This window comes from Thamnophis sirtalis, unplaced genomic scaffold, assembly GCF_051295495.1.
Source record: "Thamnophis sirtalis isolate CommonGarterSnake01/CBP01778 unplaced genomic scaffold, rThaSir2_p1.2 scaffold_15, whole genome shotgun sequence".
NCBI classification, from domain to species: Eukaryota; Metazoa; Chordata; class Lepidosauria; order Squamata; family Natricidae; genus Thamnophis; species Thamnophis sirtalis.
In genome coordinates, this window is record NW_028261395.1 from 45,365,465 (window position 1) to 45,388,098 (window position 22,634).

Below are 22,634 nucleotides of genomic sequence, written 5' to 3' on the forward strand. Positions count from 1 at the left end.
CGTGATGGAAGACGCCAAGCCCCCCGCCATCCGGAGTCCTGCGAGGAACAAGGTAGGCTAAAAGACCCCCTCAAAAACATTTGGTTCATCCATCCTCAAAGGTTCCCCTCTAAGGGTCCACCTCGAAGCAATTCTTGAAGGCATCTCCCATGCTTCATCTCTAAACTAAAGAGTCCATTTAGGGACCATTCAAAGTGGCTACCCAAAGGGTCCTGGAGGTTTTGAAGAAGACATTGGACAGCCATTTGTCTGAGATGGTAATAGGGTCTCCTACTTGAGTAGGGGGTGGACTAGAAGACCTCCAAGGTCCCTCTATTCTGAATGATTGATTGATGGATGGATTGAAATGGTCTAGGGCCTTCTGCTTGTGCAGAGGGTTGGACTAGAAGACCTCCAAGGTCCCTTCCAACTCTTTTATTCTATAATCCCAGATCAAGCCATGGAACGTCTTGCCACCAAAAGTTGTGGGTGCTGGAGGTTTTTTTGAAGAGATTGGTGTGGAATGGCAGAGGATCTCCTGCTTGAGCAAGGGGTTGGACTAGAAGACCTCCAAGGTCCCTTCCAGCCCTAGGATTCTATGATTCTGAGATTGATAGATAGATAAGATACATGACAGATGGAGGTAGGGAGAGATGGAAGGATGGATGATTGGGTGGATGAATGGTTGAGTGGATGGGTGGATGGATGGATGGGTGAAAGGATGGATGGATGGATGGATGATTGGATGGATGGAAGGAAGGATGGATGGATGAATGGATGGATAGATGGATGGATGATTGGGTGGATGGATGGATGGATGGAAGGAAGGAAGGATGGATGATGGATGGATGGATGGATGGATGGATGATTGGGTGGATGAATGGTTGAGTGGATGGATGGATGGATGGATGGATGGATGGGTGAAAGGATGGATGGATGGATGGATGATTGGGTGGATGGATGGATGGAAGGAAGGATGGATGATGGATGGATGGATGGATGGATGATTGGGTGGATGAATGGTTGAGTGGATGGATGGATGGATGGTTGGAAGGAAGGAAGGATGGATGGATGGATAGATGGATGGATGGATGATTGGGTGGATGGATAGATGGATGGATGGATAGGGTGGCTGGATGGATGGGTGAATGATTGGGTGGGTGGGTGGGTGGATGGATGGATGGATGGATGGGTGGGTGGGTGGGTGGGTGGATGAATGGTTGGGTGGATGGATGGATGGTTGGCTGGATGGATAGATGCAAGGATGGGTGGGTGGATGGATGGATGGATAAATGGTTGGGTGGATGAATGGTTGGGTGGATGGGTGGATGGAAGTAACAACTTGCCTCCAGAAGTTGTGGGTGCTCCATCACTGGAGGTTTTTAAGCAGAGATTGGCCAGCCATTTGTCTGTAATGGTACTGGGGGTTGGACTGGATGACCTCCAAGGTCCCGTCCGACTCTGTTATTCTATAATCCACCAAACCTGTGGAACTGCTTGCCACCAGAAATTGCGGATACTCCATCACTGGAGGCTTTTACGAAGAGACTGGACACAGCTCAGTTTTAACCAACCTCGGTCCAGCTGTCATGATTTAACCTGTTTAGATAGGCCTGGCTCAGCGGCCGAGGGGGGAGGGTGAATCCAGCCACATGGGAAAGCAGAGCCCACTGATGGGGGCTACCCTCTTCTTCCCCACAGCGAACGTTGGGACGCAAGCGACTGCAGCATCACGGCGGTTCGTTCAAAGACGGTGAGTCCCATGCCAATCTTCACCCTTCCTTCCTTCCTTCCTTCCTTCCTTCCTTCCTTCCTTCCTTCCTTCCATCCATCCATCCATCCATCCATCCATCCATCCATCCATCGAACGCTTACAATCGATTTTATTCGGAGCCAGAGAGTGACGAGGAGGCAGACGTAAAAGGGAGAAATGCCAGTGCAGCCAGTCCTTGACTTACAACCCTTTAGGGCCTCCTGCTCGAGCAGGGGGTTGGACTAGATGACCTCTGAGGTCCCTTCCGACTCTTGTTATTCTATTCTATCCTATTCTGTTCTATCCTGTTCTGTTCTATTCTATAAAAGATGATATACTCAAGAAGAGATGGGAAGACCTGGAATGGTTTATAGTTTCCTGCTTGAGCAGGGGGTTGGACTAGATGACCTCTGAGGTCCCTTCCAACTCTTGCTATTTTATTCTATTCCATTCTATCCTGTTCTATTCTAGAAAAGATGATATATTCAAGAAGAGATGGGAAAAACTGGAATGGTAATAATTTCCTGCTTGAGCAGGAGGTTGGATTAGATGACCTCCAAGGTCCCTTCCAGCTCTATCCTGATTGATTGATTGATTGAAATGGTCAAGGGTCTCCTGCTTGAGCAGAGGGTTGGACTAGAAGACCTCCAAGGCCCCTTCCAGCTCTATTCTGATTGATTGATTGATTGAAATGGTCTAAAGCCTCCTACTTGAGCAGGGGGTTGGACTAGATGACCTCCGAGGTCCCTTCCAACTTTTGTTATTCTTATCCTGTTCTGTATAAATCTATATAGGAGATTATATATTCAAGAAGAGATGGGAAAAACTGGAGTGGCTTAAAGTTTCCTTCTTGAGCAGGGGGTTGGACTAGATGACCTCCGAGGTACCTTCCACCTCTTGTTATTCTATTCTATTCTATCCTGCTCTATTCTGTTCTATAAGAAATTATATATTCAAGAAGAGATGGGAAAAACTGGAATAGTAATAGAGTTTCCTGCTCGAGCAGCGGGTTGGACTAGATGACCTCCGAGGTCCCTTCCGACTCGTGTTATTCTGTGATTTAGTCTGAGATCTGGCCCCGGGGGGGGGGCTTGTAGTCGATGCTCCGACCCGTCAAAATATTCTTGACCCCGAAAACTGTCTGTGACTGTCAGCCCCCCCACCCAAACAGTCCCCCCCCCTTTGATCCGCCTCTCGTCCGTCCCTCACCAGATCCGCGCTTATACCAAGAGATCCGAGAAAAGGGCCTCAACTCCATCAACCACGAGTCGGACGACGACCTCCTCGACCTGGACGCCATTCCCGAAGAACAGCCGCCCGCCATCGTGGTGAAAAACTACCGTCCTGCTCAGGTCACCTGGAGCCAACAGCCCGAGGTAGGGAAGGCCGAGCAGAAGGCTTGGTTGGCCGAATCCTCTTTCCCGGTTTTTCCTTACTCTGTCGGGGTGCGGACGCTGCCCGGATCGAGGTGGGGAGAAGTCCATTGCGGTCATAAATCAAGGATCAGCTGGAATGCCCTTCCCAGCCTCCCTGGTTTTTCTCTCCCTTCCATTCAACCCCAAGGACGCCCTTCTCTAAATTCTAAATTCTCTAAATTCTAAACTCTAAATTCTAAATTCTAAACTCTCTAAATTCTGAATTCACTAAATTCTACATGCATTAAATTCTCTAAATACTAAATTCTAAATTTTAAATTCACTAAATTCTAAATTCTTTACATTCTAAGTACTGTAAATTCTAAATTCTCTAAATTCTAAATTCTCTCAATTCTGAATTTGCTAAATTCTGCATGCACTAAATTCTCTAAATACTAAATTCTAAATTTTAAATTCACTAAATTCTAAATTCTTTACATTCTAAATACTCTAAATTCTAAATTCTCTCAATTCTGAATTCGCTAAATTCTGCATGCACTAAATTTTCAAAATACTAAATTCTAAATTCACTAAATTCTGAATACTCTAAATTCTAAATACTCTAAATTCTTTACATTCTAAACTCTCTAAATTCTAAATTCTCTAAATTCTGAATTATCTAAATTCTACATGCACTAAATTCTCTAAATATTAAACTCTAAATTCACTAAATTCTAAACTCACTAAATTCTAAACTCTCTAAATTGTAAATTCTTTACATTCTAAATACTCTAAATTCTAAATTAACTAAATTCTAAATTAACTAAATTCTAAATTCTCTAAATTCTAAATTAACTAAATTCTAAATTCTCTAAATTCCAAATTTACTAAATTCTGAATTCGCTAAATTCTGCAGGCACTAAATTCTCTTAAATACTGAACTCTAATTTCCAAATCCCCTAAATTCTGAATACTCTAAATTCTAAATACTCTAAATTCTAAATTCTTTACATTCTAAGCTCTCTAAATTCTAAATTCATTCAATCCCATATTCTCTAAATTCCAAATTTACTAAATGCCAAATTCTGTAAACTCTAAATGCCAAATTCTTTAAGTTCTGAATTCTTCTAAAAGTTCCGAATTCTCAAAATTCTAAATTCACTGAATTCTAAGCCCCCCCAAATTCCAAATTTGCCAAATTCCACCTTCTCTCAATTCAAAAGTGACCAAATTCTAAACCCTCTAAATTAGAGAAATTCAGGCAGACACAATTCCAGCCGCCGTTCTTTGATATGTTTTAAAATATCGACTCGGCCAACGTCCACCCATCCTTGGAGACGGTGAAGGTGCAAAGGGCAGCTGAAATGCAGAGGGAACACACGCACACACACACAATCAACAACCACAATCATCCCAAACTGGTGGCATCGCAAGGAGACTTTGCCCATTTGACCCACTGCTTGAATCAGCCAGCAGGAAATGCGACGTTTGCATTTTGTCCCAGTGTCGCAATAAGAAAGCCGAAGCTTGGAAACTCCCGGAGGTGTGTGGCTGTGTAATTAAACACACACACACACATATACTCCCACACAGGTCCGTGACTGCCTCTGATTTAGACACAGGTGATAGAGGCCTCATCAGAGGCCACTCCCTGCTTCATGGATTGTCATTCCGTTTCTCTAGTTTCCCATGGAATAAAATATTCCTCTTTTTGTGTTTGTGTGTGTGTGTGTGTGTGTGTGTGTGTGTGTGTGTAAAACAAGCCAAAACTTTCCTTCCAGCACACACACACACACACACACATTCACACACAGAGAGATATTTAGAGGGAATCAAAGGATATTACTTTCCGTTTGGTTTTAGATAATTTGCAACGAAAGCAAAACATAGAGAACAGAAGAGAAGAGGAAGAGAAGAGAGAATAGAATAGAATAGAATATAGAATAATATATAAAGTAGAATAGAATAAGTTAGAAAATATAATAATATAGAATGGAATAGAAAATAGAATAGAATAGAATAAATTCTATTCTATGCAGGCTACTGCTAGATCAGCAGGTCAGCGGTTCAAATCTCACCGGCTCAGGGTTGACTCAGCCTTCCATCCTTCCGAGGTGGGTAAAATGAGGACCCAGATTGTTGGGGGCAATATGCTGACTCTCTGTAAACCGCTTAGAGAGGCCTGAAAGGCCTATGAAGCGGTATATAAGTCTACTGCTATTGCTATTGCTATTGCTATTAAATTAGAAAATAGAACAATATATAAAAGAATAATATATAAAATAGAATAATTTAGAAACTAGAATAATATAGTAAATAGAATAAATTAGAAACTAGAATAATAAAGAATAGAATAGAAGATAGAATAGAATAAATCAGAAAATAGAATAAATTAGAAAATAGAATAATACAAAAAATAGAATGATATAGTAAATAGAATAAATTAGAAACTAGAATAATAAAGAATAGAATAGAATAGAGAATAGAAGATAGAATAGAATAAATTAGAAAGAATAAATTAGAAACTAGAATAATACAAAAAATAGAATAATATAGTAAATAGAATATAGAATAGAATAAATTAGAAAATAGAATAATATAGTAAATAGAATAATATAGAAAATAGAATAATAAAGAATAGAATAGAATAGAGAATAGAATAGAATAAATTAGAAAATAGAATAATATAGAAAATAGAATAATATAGAATAATATAGAATAAAAAATAGAACAGAATAGAATTAAAATTAAAATTAGATTTAAAATTAGAATTAGATTACAATACAATAATAAAACACAAACACATAAAATACACTATACAATACACAATACAAAAACTTCATTTGGCCAAGTGTGATAATACACCCAAGGATTTTGTCTCTGGTGCAGAAGTTCTGATTTGGGCTCTGAGGATACAACAAGATCACAGCCTCCTAAAGTTGGTGGAACTTTTGGGCGTGTTGCGTGGTTAGCTGTTGTTGTTTTGGGTTGACGTGAATTCCATGTCCATCCCAATCACTTTGGAGACACGGTCCAACCCGTCTGGAGGCTTCAAGAAACTTAAGTTTATGGGCCAGCGTCTGAACTCGTCCCTTACAAAGGTCTGGACTTCACCTTTCCAGATGTGAAGTCTTCACCTCCCCAGAGCTGAGGATTGAAATGTGCACATCTGGAGAGCACAAAGCCCAACAGAGCAGTTGAAGGCCTCTAAAAATTCTACTAGAACTTCTTGGAGGCTTCTTGGTGGGTCCTAATGGGAGAAGAACTGAACTTCTAAAGCATGGATGGTCCTTCTTAAAGCCCATCTCACCTCTTTTTCCTCTCTTTTTCAAACAAAGAATTAGGATATCGGGAGAACATTTCTTGAACTTGTCTTCTGCAGGTCCTGGAAAGCGGCATCTTGGACCGGATATCCCCAGAAGAACGTAAGAGGCAAGAGGTGAGCAAAGGTGTGGATGGAGTACCCATCTCCTTGGGAAACGGGAGGTCTTCTTGAGAGCCTCGAAGCATTTTTCTGTGGCCTTTCATGATCTTCAATCCAACTCAACGTTCAAAAGAAGAGATGGAAAAGGCCTTGGGCGTCTGGTGGCCACCAGGAGAGCCCCACAAGGGCCAAATTTAGGAGAGCTACAGAAAGATAGGGAACCAGCTTGGAGAATTCTGGGAGTTGAAGTCCATCCATCCATCCAGAATTCCAGGAGTTGAAGTCCACACATCTTAAAGTTGCCAAGATTGAGGAGCAATGTTAGGTTCCAACATAGCTTCTCCTTAAGCCAATTTAACGATGATTGCTTCATTCTAAGACCACCCCAATTACTGGTCCTAGCTTAGGCTTTCCAAGCTGTCTTCCTTCCCCAATGAACCTCAACGAAGAGTCAACAGGCCATCATTCGCCCACCTTCACCGTCCTCTCCCATCATCTCTCCATCTTCCCCCCAGGCCATCTTTGAGATCATCACCTCGGAGTACTCCTACCTCCATAGCCTGACCATCCTGGTGGAGCATTTTCTGAAATCGGACGGGTTGAAGGAGACCATGACCCCAATGGACCATCATCACCTCTTCTCCAACGTGGGGGACATCTTGGCGGTCAGCAAGAGGTCAGTTTTAGAGGACAGGGGGGGAAGAAGCGCGGGAACCGAAGTGACGTGGTAGAGCGGTCATCCTAATGCTTTTTAAAATTCTTATTTCCAGTTCTGTTGTCCAACTGTGGATCCAACATGTCCCATATTTGAAAGTATTCTGTGTCTTCCTTTTCTTTTATCTTCAGTGTTAGTCTGTTCATTTCTGCACAGTCTAGTATTTTTTTTAATTACTGTATTTTTCAGAGTATAAGACACACTTTTTCCCGCTTAAAAGAGGGTGAACATTTGGGTGCGTCTTATACACCGAATGTAGCCCCAATGGCCCCATCCTTTGGCCTCTGCCTCCCAGCAATTTGCCTCCTTGCAGGAAACAGCAAACAGCCTGTTTCAGTTTCAGTTTCAGTTTCAGCACAGCCTGATTAGCACAAGCAGCTGATGGTTGGTTGGATCGGCCTCCCAACCATCAGCTGTTTCAGGCTGCAGGGATTGCCAGTGCCTATTGCCGCCTCTACACTTCCCATCACCCCCCATCCCATTTTTGGCTTCTGCACCAGAGGTGGGTTCCTACCAGTTCGCACCAGTTCGGTAGAACCGGTTCGTCAAATCTACCGAACCGGTTAGAAGAGGTTCCATCAGAGACAGACAAACACAGACAGACAGACAGACTCACACAGAGAGAGAACGAGAACGAGAAAGAAAGGAAGAAAGAAAGAAATAAAAAAGGAAAAAGAAAAAGTGAGAGAGAGATGAAAGAAAAAAAGGGAAAAGGGACAGAGAGACAAAAGGAAGGAGAGAGAGAGAGAGAGAGAGAAAACACATGGCCGGCAAGCCACTCCCACCAGGTCACATGGCCGGCAAGCAACTCCCACAAAGGAGGCCACACCCACAGAATAGGTTCAAAAAAAATTTGAAACCCACCACTATTCTGGCTTCAGTGCATCATTCCAATCCCCGCCGCCCGGAATGGGTAGGAAATGGGGCACACAGAGGCCAAAAACAGGGCGTGTGGAGGCTGAAAAAAAGGGATGCAGAGGCTGAAAATGGGGCCCGCAGAGGCGGCAATAGGCAATGGCAATCCCTGCAGCCTGAAACAGCTGATCATCGGGACAATCAGCTGCTTGTGCTAATCAGGCTGTGCTGAAACTGAAACTGGCTGTTTGCTGTAAGGAGGCAAATTTCTGGGAGGCAGAGGTAGATTTTTTTTTCTTGTTTTCCTCCGTAAAAGCTAGGTGCGTCTTATACTTCGGAGCGTCTTATACTCCGAAAAATACGGTATATCTTCTTCTATAGGCATTTCCTTGTTTTTCCAGACTTATTATACAAATACAATTCTTCCTGCTCTCCAAAGATGCAATATCAAACATATATTCTTTTGGTTGTATTTTTCTAACATTATGCCTAACAAAAATAGTTCTGGCTTGAACAGCCGAGGTGGCGCAGTGGTTAGAGTGCAGCACTGCAGCCACTTCAGCTGACTGCTAACTGCAGTTCGGCGGTTCAAATCTCACCGGCTCAGGGTTGACTCAGCCTTCCATCCTTCCGAGGTGGGTGAAATGAGGACCCGGATTATTGGGGGCGATATGCTGACTCTGTAAACCGCTTAGAGAGGGCTGAAAGCCCTATGAAGCGGTATATAAGTCTAACTGCTATTGCTATCTATCTATCTATCATCTATCTATCTATCTATCATCTATCTATCTATCTATCTATCTATCTATCTATCAGATTGTTGGGGGCGATATGCTGACTCTGTAAACCGCTTAGAGAGGGCTGAAAGCCCTATGAAGCGGTATATAAGTCTAACTGCTATTGCTATTATAATCTAGATGCTGTTTCAACATTTTTTTTCTAACCACGTATGAATTTTCCTCCGAATTATTCTTTTGCCGTTGCTCTTGGGCACTTCCACCACATGTGATGATATGTGCTTGATATTCCTGCTAGGAATTTAATTGTAGGGTTGTGAGTTTCTCACAAGATGGTTTTTTCTCTATCTAGCTTTTTTGAGGACTTGGAGAAGAGGCACCGGGAGCATGTGGTGATTTCGGACATCAGCGATGTTGTGGAAGCGCACGCCTCCGGAAACTTCAACCCTTACATCATCTACTGCTCCAACGAGGTCTACCAACAGAGGACCCTTCAAAAGCTCTTGTGAGTTTGAGCGGTGACCCCCTTTAAAAAGCGAGGCTATAATTTTATATCCGTTCTCCAAATCCCAATTTTGCAAGAGGGGAAGACCCATTGTGGGGCAGAGATCAAGAGGCACAATTTAATTATTCAGTAATGCTAAAATTTTGGGCACTGGAAACTGTTGTTGTTGTAAAACTATAGCAGTAGACTTATAAACCGCTTCATAGGGCTTTCAGCCCTCTCTAAGCGGTTTACAGAGTCAGCTTATTGCCCCCAACAATCCGGGTCCTCATTTTACCCACCTCGGAAGGATGGAAGGCTGAGTCAACCCTGAGCCGGTGAGATTTGAACCGCTGACCTGCTGATCTAGCAGTAGCCTGCAGTGCTGCATTTAACCACTGCGCCACCTTGGCTCTTGGGAACTGGGAAAGGCATGCAAGATGTGGATCTCCTTTAAAGACAGCTGTTTGTCTGTAATGGTCTAGGGTCTCCTGCTTGAGCAGGGAGTTGGACTAGAAGACCTCCAAGGTCCCTGCCAGCTCTATTCTGATTGATTGATTGATTCATTGATTGATTGAAATGGTCTAGGGCCTCCTGCTTGAGCAGGGGGTTGGACTAGAAGACCTCCAAGACCTCCAGATCTATTCTGATTGACTGATTGATGGATGGATTGAAATGGTTCAGGCTTTCCTGCTTGATCAGGGGGTTGGACTAGAAGACCTCCAAGGTCCCTTCCAGCTCTATTCTGATTGATTGATTGATTGATTGATTGATTGATTGAAATGGTCTAGGGCCTCCTGATTGAGCAGGGGGTTGGACTAGAAGACCTCCAAGGTCCCTTCCAGCTCTATTCTGATTGATTGATTGATTGATTGAAATGGCCTAGGGTCTCCTGCTTGAGCAGGGGGCTGGACTAGAAGACCTCCAAGGTCCCTTCCAGCTCTATTCTGATTGATTGATTGATTGATTGATTGATTGATTGAAAATAGAGGAGGGTGCTGTGGTGGGAGAAGGCTTGAATGGTCCTGAAATGGCTTTCTGGTCAGTAAGGGAACCCAACCCTCTTTCTTCCAATTCTGTTTTTAGGGCTTCGAACGCTGCCTTTAAGGAGACGCTAAAGCAGATTGAACGGAAGCCGGAATGCGGCGGCCTGCCCCTGATTTCCTTCCTCATCCTCCCCATGCAGAGGGTGACACGCCTGCCCCTCCTCATGGATGTGAGTAAAACTGGGGGCTCTTCAGCTGTGCCGCTAGTCCTAGGAAAGGAAGGAAGGAGAGCAGGGACGGAAGGAAAGGAAGCAGGAAGGAAGGGATGCGAATGAGGTAAGGAAGGAAAGAGCAGGAAAAAAGCAGGAAGGAAGGAAGAGATGGGAAGGAAAGAAGGAAGGAAGGAAAGCAGGAAGGGAAGGAAGGACATGAAGGAAGGAAGGAAGGAAGGAAGGAAGGAAGGAAGGAAGGAAGGAAGGAAGGAAGGAAGGAAGGAAAGAGCAGGAAAGAAAGCATGAAGGAAGAGATGGGAAGGAAGGGAAGCAGGAAGGAAGGAATGGGAGGAGGGGAAGGAAGGAAAGAAAGCAGGGAGGAAGGGATGGGAGGAGGGGAAGCAGGAAGGAAGGGATGGGAGGAGGGGAAGGAAGGGAAGGAAAGCAGGAAGGAAGGGAATGGAGGAAGGAAAGAAAGCAAGAAAGCAGGAAGTAAGGGATGGAAGGAAGGAAAGAAAGCAAGAAGGAATGGATGGGAGGAAGGGAAGAGAAGGATGGGAAGGAAGGAAGGAAAGAAAGCAGGGAGGAAGGGATGGGAGGAAGGAAAGCAGGAAGGAAGGGAAGGGAGGAAGGAAAGAAAACAGGAAGGGATGGAAGGAAGGAAAGAAAGCAGGAAGGAATGGATGGGAGGAAGGAAAGCAGGAAGGAAGGGAAGGGAGGAAGGAAAGAAAACAGGAAGGGATGGAAGGAAGGAAAGAAAGCAGGAAGGAAGGGATGGGAGGAAGGAAAGCAGGAAGGAAGGGAAGGGAGGAAGGAAAGAAAACAGGAAGGGATGGAAGGAAGGAAAGAAAGCAGGAAGGAATGGATGGGAGGAAGGGAAGAGAAGGAAGGGAAGGAAAGGAAGGAAGGATGGGAGGAAGGGAAGGAAAGAAAGCAGGAAGGAAGGAAGGGATGGGAGGAGAAGGGAAGGAAGGAAGGAAGGAAGGCTAAAAATCAGGAAAAACACCTTAACAGTGGCAGCTGTGGAGCATTTATGCAAACTTGGGGGTCCCTTAGATGTGCAAACATTTGGGCTGGTTGGGGGGGGGGTCCCTCTGCCAGATGTGTCCTGAAACCCACCGGGACCCACAAAACTCGGCATTGGGAGCCTCTGTAAAATGGGGAGGGGACATTGGACGAACTCCCCTCTTTTTTTAAATTCCATTTTTCAGACCGTTTGCCAGAAAACCCCGAGAAAGACCTCTGCGTACCGAGCGACCACCCAGGCTCTGAAGGCCATCAGCAAGGTAGATTTCCCAACATCTGCAAGAAAGTCAGAATTGGGGTTTGGGGGAAGAAGGGAGAGGGGGGGGGGGAATGGTCGTTTTTGGTGCCTTTTGAAATTTTTCCGCCCCGTTTGAAGGGGGAACAAAAAGGGAATATTTATATATATATTTTCCTCAGCCATCTGGCCTTCAAAATACAGGAAGTCCTCGACTTACGACCACAGCCGTGCTCGCTGAGACCCTTGTGAAGTGATCTCCCCCCCATTCCAACCTCCTTCAACACCGTTGTTAAGCGAATCACCACACTTCTTCAATTAGTCACCTGGTTCTTAAGCAAATCACTGCACTTCTTCAATTAGTCGCATGGTTGTTAAGCGAATCACTGCACTTCTTAAATTAGTCACCTGGTTGTTAAGCGAATCACTGCACTTCTTAAATTAGTCACCTGGTTGTTAAGCGAATCAATGCATTTCTTCAATTAGTCACATGGTTGTTAAGCGAATCACTGCACTTCTTAAATTAGTCACATGGTTGTTAAGCGAATCACTGCACTTCTTAAATTAGTCACCTGGTTGTTAAGTGAATCACTGCACTTCTTAAATTAGTCACCTGGTTCTTAAGCGAATCACTGCACTTCTTAAATTAGTCACCTGGTTGTTAAGTGAATCAATGCACTTCTTAAATTAGTCACCTGGTTCTTAAGCAAATCACTGCACTTCTTAAATTAGTCACCTGGTTGTTAAGTGAATCAATGCACTTCTTCAATTAGTCGCATGGTTCTTAAGCGAATCAATGCACTTCTTAAATTAGTCACCTGGTTGTTAAGTGAATCAATGCACTTCTTAAATTAGTCACCTGGTTCTTAAGCGAATCACTGCACTTCTTAAATTAGTCACCTGGTTGTTAAGTGAATCAATGCACTTCTTCAATTAGTCGCATGGTTCTTAAGCGAATCAATGCACTTCTTAAATTAGTCACCTGGTTGTTAAGAGGATCTGGATTCCTTGTCAACTTTGCCAGTCAGAAGGTCACAAACAAGTGAACCCCCCCCACTCCCCCGGGATCATGCGACGGTCATAAGTATGAAACACGGTCTTCTGTCCCTTTTTTCGGTGTCCCTTGTAACTTCAGTCACTGAACGAATTCTCGTAAAGCGAAGGACTTCCCCGTATTCATCGATTCATGCGTTAACTTTTGAACGGTCGCTAAACGGACCTCGTCCTAAGACGAGGACTTCCCGCATCTTGCCGGTGCTCCATCTGATTGGATGAGAGAGGTGGTCTCTGCCCCATTTCCCCCCCTCCCGGAGGTCCTGGGTCATTTTAAGCGCCTCCTGTTGTTCCGGGGTTCGAGTCCCTCCTTCCCATCCATCCTTCGCCGCTTCCCTTTGTCGTTGAAGCTGGTGAAGATGTGCAACGAAGGAGCTCACACCATGGAAAGGACCGAACAGATGTGGAGTTTGCAGAACCAGCTGGATTTTGGAAAAGTCAAGGTGAGACACACACACCCCTCCCCAGAGGTCCTTAATAGGGAACTATCGTGGCTAAAGCCTGGCTCGCTTCCCAGATCTCACTCACAGCCCGAAAAGAAGCCACGAGGGAGCAGGGCATGGGTTCAAATGGAGGGGAGGGGCTCAAAGGCGTGCCAGATAGCCTCCTCCCGACATTTGAGGGGCTGCCCCAAAGGAGAGGGTCCTATTTACTCTCCAAAGCGCCTTGAGGGCAAGACAAGAAGAAGCAATGGGTGGAAACTAATCCAGGAGAGAAGCAACTTAGAACTGAGGAGGAATTCCCTGACAGTGAGAACAATTAATCAGTGGAACTCCTTGCCTCCAGAAGTGGTGGGTGCTCCATCACTGGAGGCTTTTAAGAAGCAGCTGGACAGCCGTTTGTCTGGAATGTCTAGGGTCTCCTGCTTGAGCAGGGGGCTGGACTAGAGGACCTCCAAGGTCCCTTCCAGCTCTATTCTGATAGATAGTTAGATGATGATAGATAGATAGATAGATAGATAGATAGATAGATAGATAGATAGATAGATAGATGATAGATAGATAGAAAAATAAATAAATAAATAAATAAATGGTGTGGGGTCTCCTGGACTAGAAGACCTCCAAGGTCCCTTCCAGCTCTATTCTGACAGATAGACAGATAGATAGATAGATAGATAGATAGATAGATAGATAGATAGATAGATAGATAGATAGATAGATAGATAGATAGATGATAGAGAGAGAGAGAGAGAGAGAGAGATAGACAGACAGAGACAGATAATGATGATAGATAGATAGATAGATAGATAGATAGATAGATAGATAAATAGATAGATAGATGAGAGAGAGAGAGAGAGAGATAGACAGACAGACAGACAGATAATGATGATAGATAGATAGATAGATAGATAGATAGATAGATAGATAGATGATAGATAGATAGATAGATAGATGATAGATAGATAGAAAAATAAATAAATAAATAAATAAATAAATAAATAAATAAATAAATAATAAATGGTGTGGGGTCTCCTGGACTAGAAGACCTCCAAGGTCCCTTCCAGCTTTCTGACAGATAGATAGATGATAGATAGATAGATAGATAGATAGATAGATAGATAGATAGATAGATAGATAGATAGATAGATGATAGATAGATAGATAATAGATAGATAGATAGATAGAGAGAGAGAGAGAGAGAGAGATAGACAGACAGACAGACAGATAATGATGATAGATAGATAGATAGATAGATAGATAGATAGATAGATAGATAGATAGATAGATGATAGATAGATAGATAGACAGACAGACAGACAGATAATGATGATAGATAGATAGATAGATAGATAGATAGATAGATAGATAGATAGATAGATAGATAGATGATAGATAGATAGATAGACAGACAGACAGACAGATAATGATGATAGATAGATAGATAGATAGATAGATAGATAGATAGATAGATAGATAGATAGATAGATAGATAGATAGATAGATAGAAAGAAAGACAGACAGAAAGACAGAAAGAAAGAAATGTCTAGGGTCTCCTGCTTGAGCAAGGGGTTGGACTAGAAGACCTCCAAGGTCCCCTTCCAGCTGATTCTGTGTTTTATGGTGGACAGACTTGGTGTCCACTTCTGGGCTTCATGGTTGACCTCGTAGCCAAACCAACTTCCTGCCTCTTTCAGAACTTCCCACTGATCTCAGCGTCCCGTTGGCTGTTGAAAAGGGGCGAGGTCTCCCTCCCTCCAACCGAAGACGGCGGGATCTTTCGGAAGGGACTCGGGCGAGGAATCTGTTACCTCTTCGTCTTCAACGACGTCCTGATCATCACCAAGAAGAAAAGGTGAAGGCGGCAACGGAATCCTTGGTTTTATTGGCATTTTTCATGTACTTAAAGAAATTGTGGTGAACGACAAAACTTTCCCCCCCCTCCCTTCAACTCTAAACCAGGATTATTTAAAGTCCTTCTCGGCTGATCAGAGCTTTGGAGGGAGCAAAAAAACCAACCAGAATCAAGCCAGCATTTGGGAATCGGGCACAGTTCAAATCACTCACAGTTTCAAACAAGCCAGCTTTCCTAAAACAAAGCTTTGGTTTCAGATGATGGTTTGTTGCTAAGGTGGGAAGCCTTTTAGCCTCCTCCTGTCCTCAGCCTTGAGGGGTGGGGGTGGGGGGGCAGTTAGAGCATTGCAGTAAATCTTCGTGGTTGCAAATAAACCATGGTTTTCTCCTGGCGTGGTCTGTGGCCTCGAGGGAGCTGAAATACGAAACGGCGTAAATATTATTCTGTTTGTTTGCACATTGTTCTGCTTTCTCCATGCATATCATTCTTCGCTCAGCTTTCTCCACCCACTGCTGCGTGGACTTCATTTCCCAGAATGCCCCGCGTGGGAAACTCCCAGAATCCCTCCCTCTCCCCTTGGAAAGAAAAGCTTTGCAATCCTTTTCTCGCATCCGTCATTTCCCTTTTTTTAATTTCCTCTTCCGGGTCAGCGAGGAGAGCTACTCCGTCTTGACCTACTCCATGTTGGAGCACCTCTCGGTCGAGAAAATCGACACCCCGGACAGTCCCACCGGCCTCGGACGTGGCGGGCACCTCTTCCGTCTCGCTTTGCGAAAGGACGGCGAAGGCAAGCCGGAGGAAGTCGTCCTGGCTGCAGAATCGCGGTGAGTATTTTCCCGAGCGAGAAAAGAGTCGGCAACTGACCGGGGCCGAAACAGTTCTCCGCCTGCTTGACGAAACGGCCTCTTTCCCCCCCCCCCCTCTCTTGCACTGCCAATGGGGAACGTGTCTTTTTTTCAATGGCAGAGATAACGGGGTGTCCCGTCGGGAGCCCGAAACAATTCTCCTCTTTCGAGAACGAGAGGGAGACCTTGGGTTCGAATCAGGTCACTTGGGAAACGGACTCAAAGGGGAAATTGAGGCGGCTTACTCGTCATGAACAGATTTTTTCCCCCCGTCATTTAATGACTCCATAATCTCCCGTGGGGTGGAGTTAGAGCAACTGAATGGAGCTGTGTGTTTAGTGGCCCGATGCCCTTCCTGTCACCAGAACGGAGTCACCCGAGTCACCCATGGCCCAGACAGAACCGAAAACCTTTCCCTCCTTCTTCAGGGCTTCCCATCTTAAACCTGGTTTATTTGGGGCCCTGGATGGCCAAGACGAAGCAAGGATCAGCCCATTAAACCGAGATTGGCTCGGCTTTTCGTTTTGACCCCATAACGGAGAGATTCTCCTTGCCTTTCCAAGCTGCCCCATCCTTGACTGAACTCGGGAAAGCTAAGCCTGGTGTTCTACACGAATAGGAGACCACTAAGAGATCCCAGAGCAGAGGAGGAAGTTGAAATCCGAACCCAAATTTGTGATACCCCCTTAAAGGAGGATGTTATTCTGAATTGGGATGGGGTGGGGGGGAAGAAAGAGAGGGACGTGGTCCAGATTTCTCTTCCCCCCCCCCCCCCCGAATCTGGATCCAAATTGCAGAACCATGATTAAATGCAGGGTTTTGGGGGTTGAATTTTATTCGGACCCGCTCACAAACCCACTCTTTGCTCCGTGCAGAAGTGACAGGGCCCGCTGGATCAGCGCATTAATGCACCGAGAAGAAAAAGAAACCAGCACAGCAGAAAAAGGAGGTAAGAAAAAAAACGAACAAACCAATTGTTATTCCGCCAGGCCCAGCCGGAAAAAAAACCCCGATCCATTTGCAAAATAAAACACAGATATTTGGCTCCTCCTAATCCATGCGTTCCGAGCAACTATGCGCTTTTAACCTACATCCGGCCTCGCCCGTCGCACTGTGTTGAAACCACAGCTTTGGGGGAAACTGACCGAAACCAAACAAGCCATGAATGGTGGCTTGCGGACTCCCAAGAGCCGAAAATGCACATTTGCAGTGATTTTGGGGGCAAAGGGAACACAATTCCCCCTTCCACCCACCCCCGTCTCTGTTGACGCTAAGATCCTTTTTAAGGGCAGGAGATTTACTCTTCTGGGGCACCAGATGTGCATTTGCAGCTGTTTTTGGTCTCTCTCTCCCTCCGTTGCTTCGTCCAAATGAGAAGTCGGCAAAGAATTTGGAAAGCGGCTCCGAAGAATTTTGTGTTTGCAAAAAAATAAATAAAAAAAATTGGCCCATGTGGGAGAGAGACTTCCGGCCCAGGGATCCATCCGTTCTCTGCGGGATGAAACGGGGAGTGTGAGAAGGATTGTGTTGTTTTGGGATGTTCAGAAAATGTTCCTGACCTTTTGTTCTCAGGATTTAAATAGAGGAATGTGTGTGTGAGAGAGAGAGAGACGGAGAAGGCCCTCTTGTCTTCTCCATCGCAGAAAAATAGGCTCCGTGCTCCTTCTGCTGGTCACTCATTGCATTTTTTATTATATGTATATAATATGAATGAAAATTAATGAAAATTAATGTAAAATCTATAACTCCTTAGCATTAGAGCGTGTTATTATAAGGCAAGTGGCAGTTGGAACAGAATTCCTTTCAGGTGGGGAGGGGGAGTAGACCGTCTACCTTCTTAGCATCTGAGAGTGTTAATATAAGGCAGCTGGCAGTTGGAACAGAGTCATTTTCAGGTGGGGAAGGGGAGTAGAATGTCTAAACTCCCAGCCCCCAGGCTGGATGAGACGTGCGCTGGCCACGCCCATATAAGGCAACTGGCAGTTTGAACAGAGTTCAGGTGGGGAGGGGGAGTAGACTGTCTAGGTCTTTAGCATCAGAGCATGCTAATATAAGGCAGCTGGAAGTTAGAACAGAGTTCTTTTTAGGTGGGGAGGGGGAGTAGACTGTCTAACTCCTTAGGATCAGTGCGTGTTATTATAAGGCAACTGGCAGTTTGAGCAGAGTTCTTTTCAGGTGGGGAGGGGGAGTAGAACATCTAGCTCCTTAGGATCAGAGCATGTTATTATAAGGCAACTGGCAGTTGGAACAGAGTTCCTTTCATGTGGGGAGAGGGAGTAGAACGTCTAGCTCCTTAGCAGAGACGTGTGTTAATATAATACTGTATAAGAAATACTGATGATCTGATGGTCATTCCGCTCTTCCTTTCAGAGTCTTCGGCATACATTTTTTTAAAAATCGCTATTATATTGTCTAGCATTAGGCAACGCTCAAGTGTGTTTTCTCTCTTTTTTCCCCAGCACTCCAACAGGTAGAGCTCACCAGAGCCTATTTGGCTAAGCAGTCGGACGAGATTTCACTCCAGCAGTCCGACGTCGTCCTTATCCTGAATCAGGAAGAGGGTGAGTGGCTTCAGAAAGACCCCAGTGATGCGGGGCGAAATCAATTCATTAATTCTTCTTGTTTTAAAAAACCCAGAATAATATTTTTTTTTATCCGCTAACGCAACGAAGGCAGGTCGCGGCCGACTTCCTGTTCTAAAATTCGCATTTAAAAGACGATTTGAATGCATCAACTCCCAGAATCCCCCAGCCAGCGAGGTTGGACTTTCAGCCCCCCACCTGAGGAATTCTGGGAATTGAAGTCCACACTTCTTAAGACTTGCCAAGGGTGAGTAAAAACTAGATTGGAGGATTGTAGTGGCGTCCTTTGCCTCCTCCAAACCAGGATTTAAATGGCTTGCTTGTACCTAGTCACACCCCGTGACCCGACAAAAGCGCGAACGTCAAAAGCGTGCCGACAAAACCGCGGTGCTCAAACCGCGATGTCAAAAGCGCGCCGACAACAGCACGCTGACAGAAGCGCGATTTAAGTTAAGGTAAAGTTTAGGGTTAGGTTTAGGGTTAGGGTTAGGTTTAGGGTTAGGTTTAGGTTAGGTTTAGGGTTAGGTTTAGGGTTAGGTTTAGGGTTATTTTTAGGGTTAGGTTACAGCGCGCTTCTGTCGGCGCGCTGTTGTCGGCGTGCTTCAGCGCTCATTCGTCGGCGCGGTTTAATCAGGCGCGCTTTTGTCGTTCGCGCATTTGTGGTGGAACCATCACACCCTTCAGCGAAAATTCAGGTTGTTGTTGTTTTTTAACCTATTAATTGGAGATTCTCAGTCATATCCAAGTCATGGTTGTCCCAAAGGTGCTTTTTATTTTTAAAAAAAGAGGCAACTGGACTTTCTTGTTTTTCTTCGAAGAAGTTTCACTTCTCATCCCAAAAAGCTTCTTCAGCTCAGAGCTCAAAGAACAACATTGAAGAAGCTTCTTGGGATGAGAAATGAAACCTATTCACAGAAAAACAAAAGAATTGAAGAAGCTTCTTGGGATGAGAAGCGAAACCTCTTCAAAGAAAAACAAAAGAATTGAAGAAGCTTCTTGGGATGAGAGGTGAAACTTCTTCAAAGAAAAACGAAAGAATTGAAGAAGCTTCTTAAGATGAGAAGCGAAACCTCTTCGAAGAAAAACAAGAATTGAAGAAGCTTCTTGGGATGAGAAGCGAAACCTCTTCACAGAAAAACAAAAGAATTGAAGAAGCTTCTTGGGATGAGAAGTGAAACCTCTTCAAAGAAAAACAAAAGAATTGAAGAAGCTTCTTGGGATGAGAAGCGAAACCTCTTCAAAGAAAAACAAAAGAATTGAAGAAGCTTCTTGGGATGAGAAGCGAAACCTCTTCGAAGAAAAACAAAAGAATTGAAGAAGCTTCTCGGGATGAGAAGCGAAACCTCTTCAAAGAAAAACAAAAGAATTGAAGAAGCTTCTTGGGATGAGAAGCGAAACCTCTTCAGAGAAAAACAAAAGAATTGAAGAAGCTTCTTGGGATGAGAAATGAAACCTCTTCACAGAAAAACAAAAGAATTGAAGAAGCTTCTTGGGATGAGAAGCGAAACCTCTTCACAGAAAAACAAAAGAATTGAAGAAGCTTCTTGGGATGAGAAGCGAAACCTCTTCACAGAAAAACAAAAGAATTGAAGAAGCTTCTTGGGATGAGAAGCGAAACCTCTTCGAAGAAAAACAAAAGAATTGAAGAAGCTTCTCGGGATGAGAAGCGAAACCTCTTCAAAGAAAAACAAAAGAATTGAAGAAGCTTCTTGGGATGAGAAGCGAAACCTCTTCACAGAAAAACAAAAGAATTGAAGAAGCTTCTTGGGATGAGAAGCGAAACCTCTTCAAAGAAAAACAAAAGAATTGAAGAAGCTTCTTGGGATGAGAAGCGAAACCTCTTCAAAGAAAAACAAAAGAATTGAAGAAGCTTCTTGGGATGAGAAATGAAACCTCTTCACAGAAAAACAAAAGAATTGAAGAAGCTTCTTGGGATGAGAAGCGAAACCTCTTCGAAGAAAAACAAAAGAATTGAAGAAGCTTCTTGGGATGAGAAGCGAAACCTCTTCAAAGAAAAACAAAAGAATTGAAGAAGCTTCTCGGGATGTCAAGCGAAACCTCTTCGAAGAAAAACAAGAAAATCCAGTTGCCTCTATTTTTGTTTTAAAGCCCCTTTGGATGATCTCTCAGTCCCTTCTCCATCTTCTTCCAGGCTGGTATTTGGGGGAGCGCCTGCGGGACGGAGAGAAAGGCTGGTTCCCGCAAGGCTGCGCCCAGGAAATCACCAACCGCAACGCCGTCGAACTCAACGTCCAGCGCCTGGAACGGTTGCGCATCGAGACCGACGTGTGATGGCGGAATGGGTCCCGTCTCCACCCGCTCGGAGGCCAGAGCACCGGAAGGTACTGTTCAGGGCCAGGGAGTTGCCAATCCGGATACCCGGCCGTATCCTGGACCAAACAAAGAATCTGGTGTTTTGGGTTGTTTTTTTTTAATAAATTGGATCGTAGAAAAAACACTGCCTAAAATCCAGCTGGATTGAAAAGCTGAAAAGGATTCTGAGCGAGGCTTTCTGAGAGCCGGAAGCCAACTCCTGGTGCCAACAGAAACCCCTTTTATTAATTTCCTGTGAATTCTGCTCCTTCACATCCAGCAAAGTCTTTCGAGGGAGGATTTACGGTCACAGACCTTATCTGGCTTGGAGAGCTGCCAGGCTGATCTCTGCAGGAGTCTCGGAGAGTCACGAACCAATGAAGTGAACTAATGGTCTCCTGCAAACTCCACTCCCCTTTCGCTCCTCTTTTATTTCCCTTGGGAGGGGCCATTCACCGTCCATCTGTGGCCTTACTCCCAAGCCGGCCCTGATTTCTGAGCTGTTCCCTTCATCTGGCAACTCTGCGCATGCGCACACTGGGAACAGGCTCCAGATGTTCTTCTGCCTCACTGATGTCCGACTCCGAAGGCGGCTGATAACTGTCAGACGGCCCTGGCCCCCTCTCTGCCTCCGACACAGAGCCCTCATCCGAGCCGTCCCCAGACTCCAGGACTGGCCCATCTTCCTCCCCAATCCTCCTCACTTTCCGACTCTGCTGCCAGCTTCGTTGACCGCTGGCGGGCCACAACATAAAGAGGTCAGCAACTGGTAGCCCTTGGATTTAATCCTACCCTTTTTATGGATTTCTTTTTTTAAAAAAACCCATGGAACAGAATAATTTTTACGACGGATTTTTAAGACTGGTGATGTCTTCATCTGCCCCCTTTCCTCCCCACCTCCCTAATTCCTCAGGGGTCCCTTTAATTGATATTCCCAAACCGCCCTCCGTTCTAACAGCCTCGGTGTTTACTCTTGTACATAATTCTCCTTTTTTCCCCCCCGTCGGTAAACGGTTCAATGACTCCAAACGTATCCCACTCTCTCTGAATGATTTCTCTTCCCCTTTCTGCTCCGATTCTATGAACCGTCAAGTGAGTTGTGTTGTTATTTTTCCTACGTATTCCTTGAATAAAACAAGCGGAGATTTGCGTCTTTTTTCCACGTAGTACGGCTCTTAATCTCAAATTACCAGCTGGAGCAACGGCTTTTGGTGAAAGTTTGCCCAACGAAAGGAGTTGTTTTAGGTGGACGCCGAAATAATATTTTTTGGGGTGTTCTGGGACTTTAGGGTGTTTGAGAGTCTCCCAGAATTCTCAGACTGACGAATTCACGAGAGGAAATTGGGGTTGGACTAGAAGACCTCCAAGGTCCCTTCCGACTCTGTATATACCTATAAAGAAAATCGGAGCGAAAAGAATTTAGGGCCTCGTTAAAAGTGCTAAAACCATTACCGATAGTCCTAGATTTTCCTGCCGTTCGTTCAGCGACGATTCAAAGTTACAACAGCACAGATAAAACTTTGCCAATTTTTTTTCAACGGAGGATTTCTGAATTCAACGTAGCAAAAAGGGATCGTTAGAAGCAGACAAGACGGCTCGGTTCAGATTTACAATACCGTAGCCGAGTTGGAAGGGACCTTGGAGGTCTTCTAGTCCAACCCCCTGCCTAGACAGGAAACCTTACATCGTTTCAGACAAATGGCTATCCAACATCTTCTTAAAGACTTCCAGCGTTGGGGCATTCACAACTTCTGGAGGCAACTTCTGTTTGACTGATTAATTGTTCTC

At 44.6% G+C, this 22,634-nt stretch overlaps 1 protein-coding gene across 2 annotated transcripts in view; it reads left to right on the forward strand.

Moving 5' to 3' along the window:
• ARHGEF16 (Rho guanine nucleotide exchange factor 16) overlaps positions 1–21,017 on the forward strand; it is a 28,964-nt gene extending 7,947 nt beyond the window's left edge. For both annotated transcript variants that reach the window (XM_087701875.1, XM_087701876.1), the window contains exons 3-16: positions 1–52; positions 1,681–1,732; positions 2,945–3,108; positions 6,470–6,526; positions 7,027–7,187; positions 9,171–9,323; positions 10,389–10,518; positions 11,712–11,786; positions 13,165–13,257; positions 14,949–15,106; positions 15,757–15,930; positions 16,827–16,900; positions 18,411–18,512; positions 20,686–21,017. The exon at positions 1–52 is cut by the window's left edge and continues 520 nt beyond it. In XM_087701875.1, coding sequence (XP_087558001.1) covers positions 1–52; positions 1,681–1,732; positions 2,945–3,108; positions 6,470–6,526; positions 7,027–7,187; positions 9,171–9,323; positions 10,389–10,518; positions 11,712–11,786; positions 13,165–13,257; positions 14,949–15,106; positions 15,757–15,930; positions 16,827–16,900; positions 18,411–18,512; positions 20,686–20,825 — 1,585 coding nt within the window. In that variant the 3' untranslated portion in view covers positions 20,826–21,017. The remainder of the gene's footprint in view (positions 53–1,680; positions 1,733–2,944; positions 3,109–6,469; positions 6,527–7,026; positions 7,188–9,170; positions 9,324–10,388; positions 10,519–11,711; positions 11,787–13,164; positions 13,258–14,948; positions 15,107–15,756; positions 15,931–16,826; positions 16,901–18,410; positions 18,513–20,685) is intronic.
• The last annotated feature ends 1,617 nt before the right edge of the window (positions 21,018–22,634 follow it).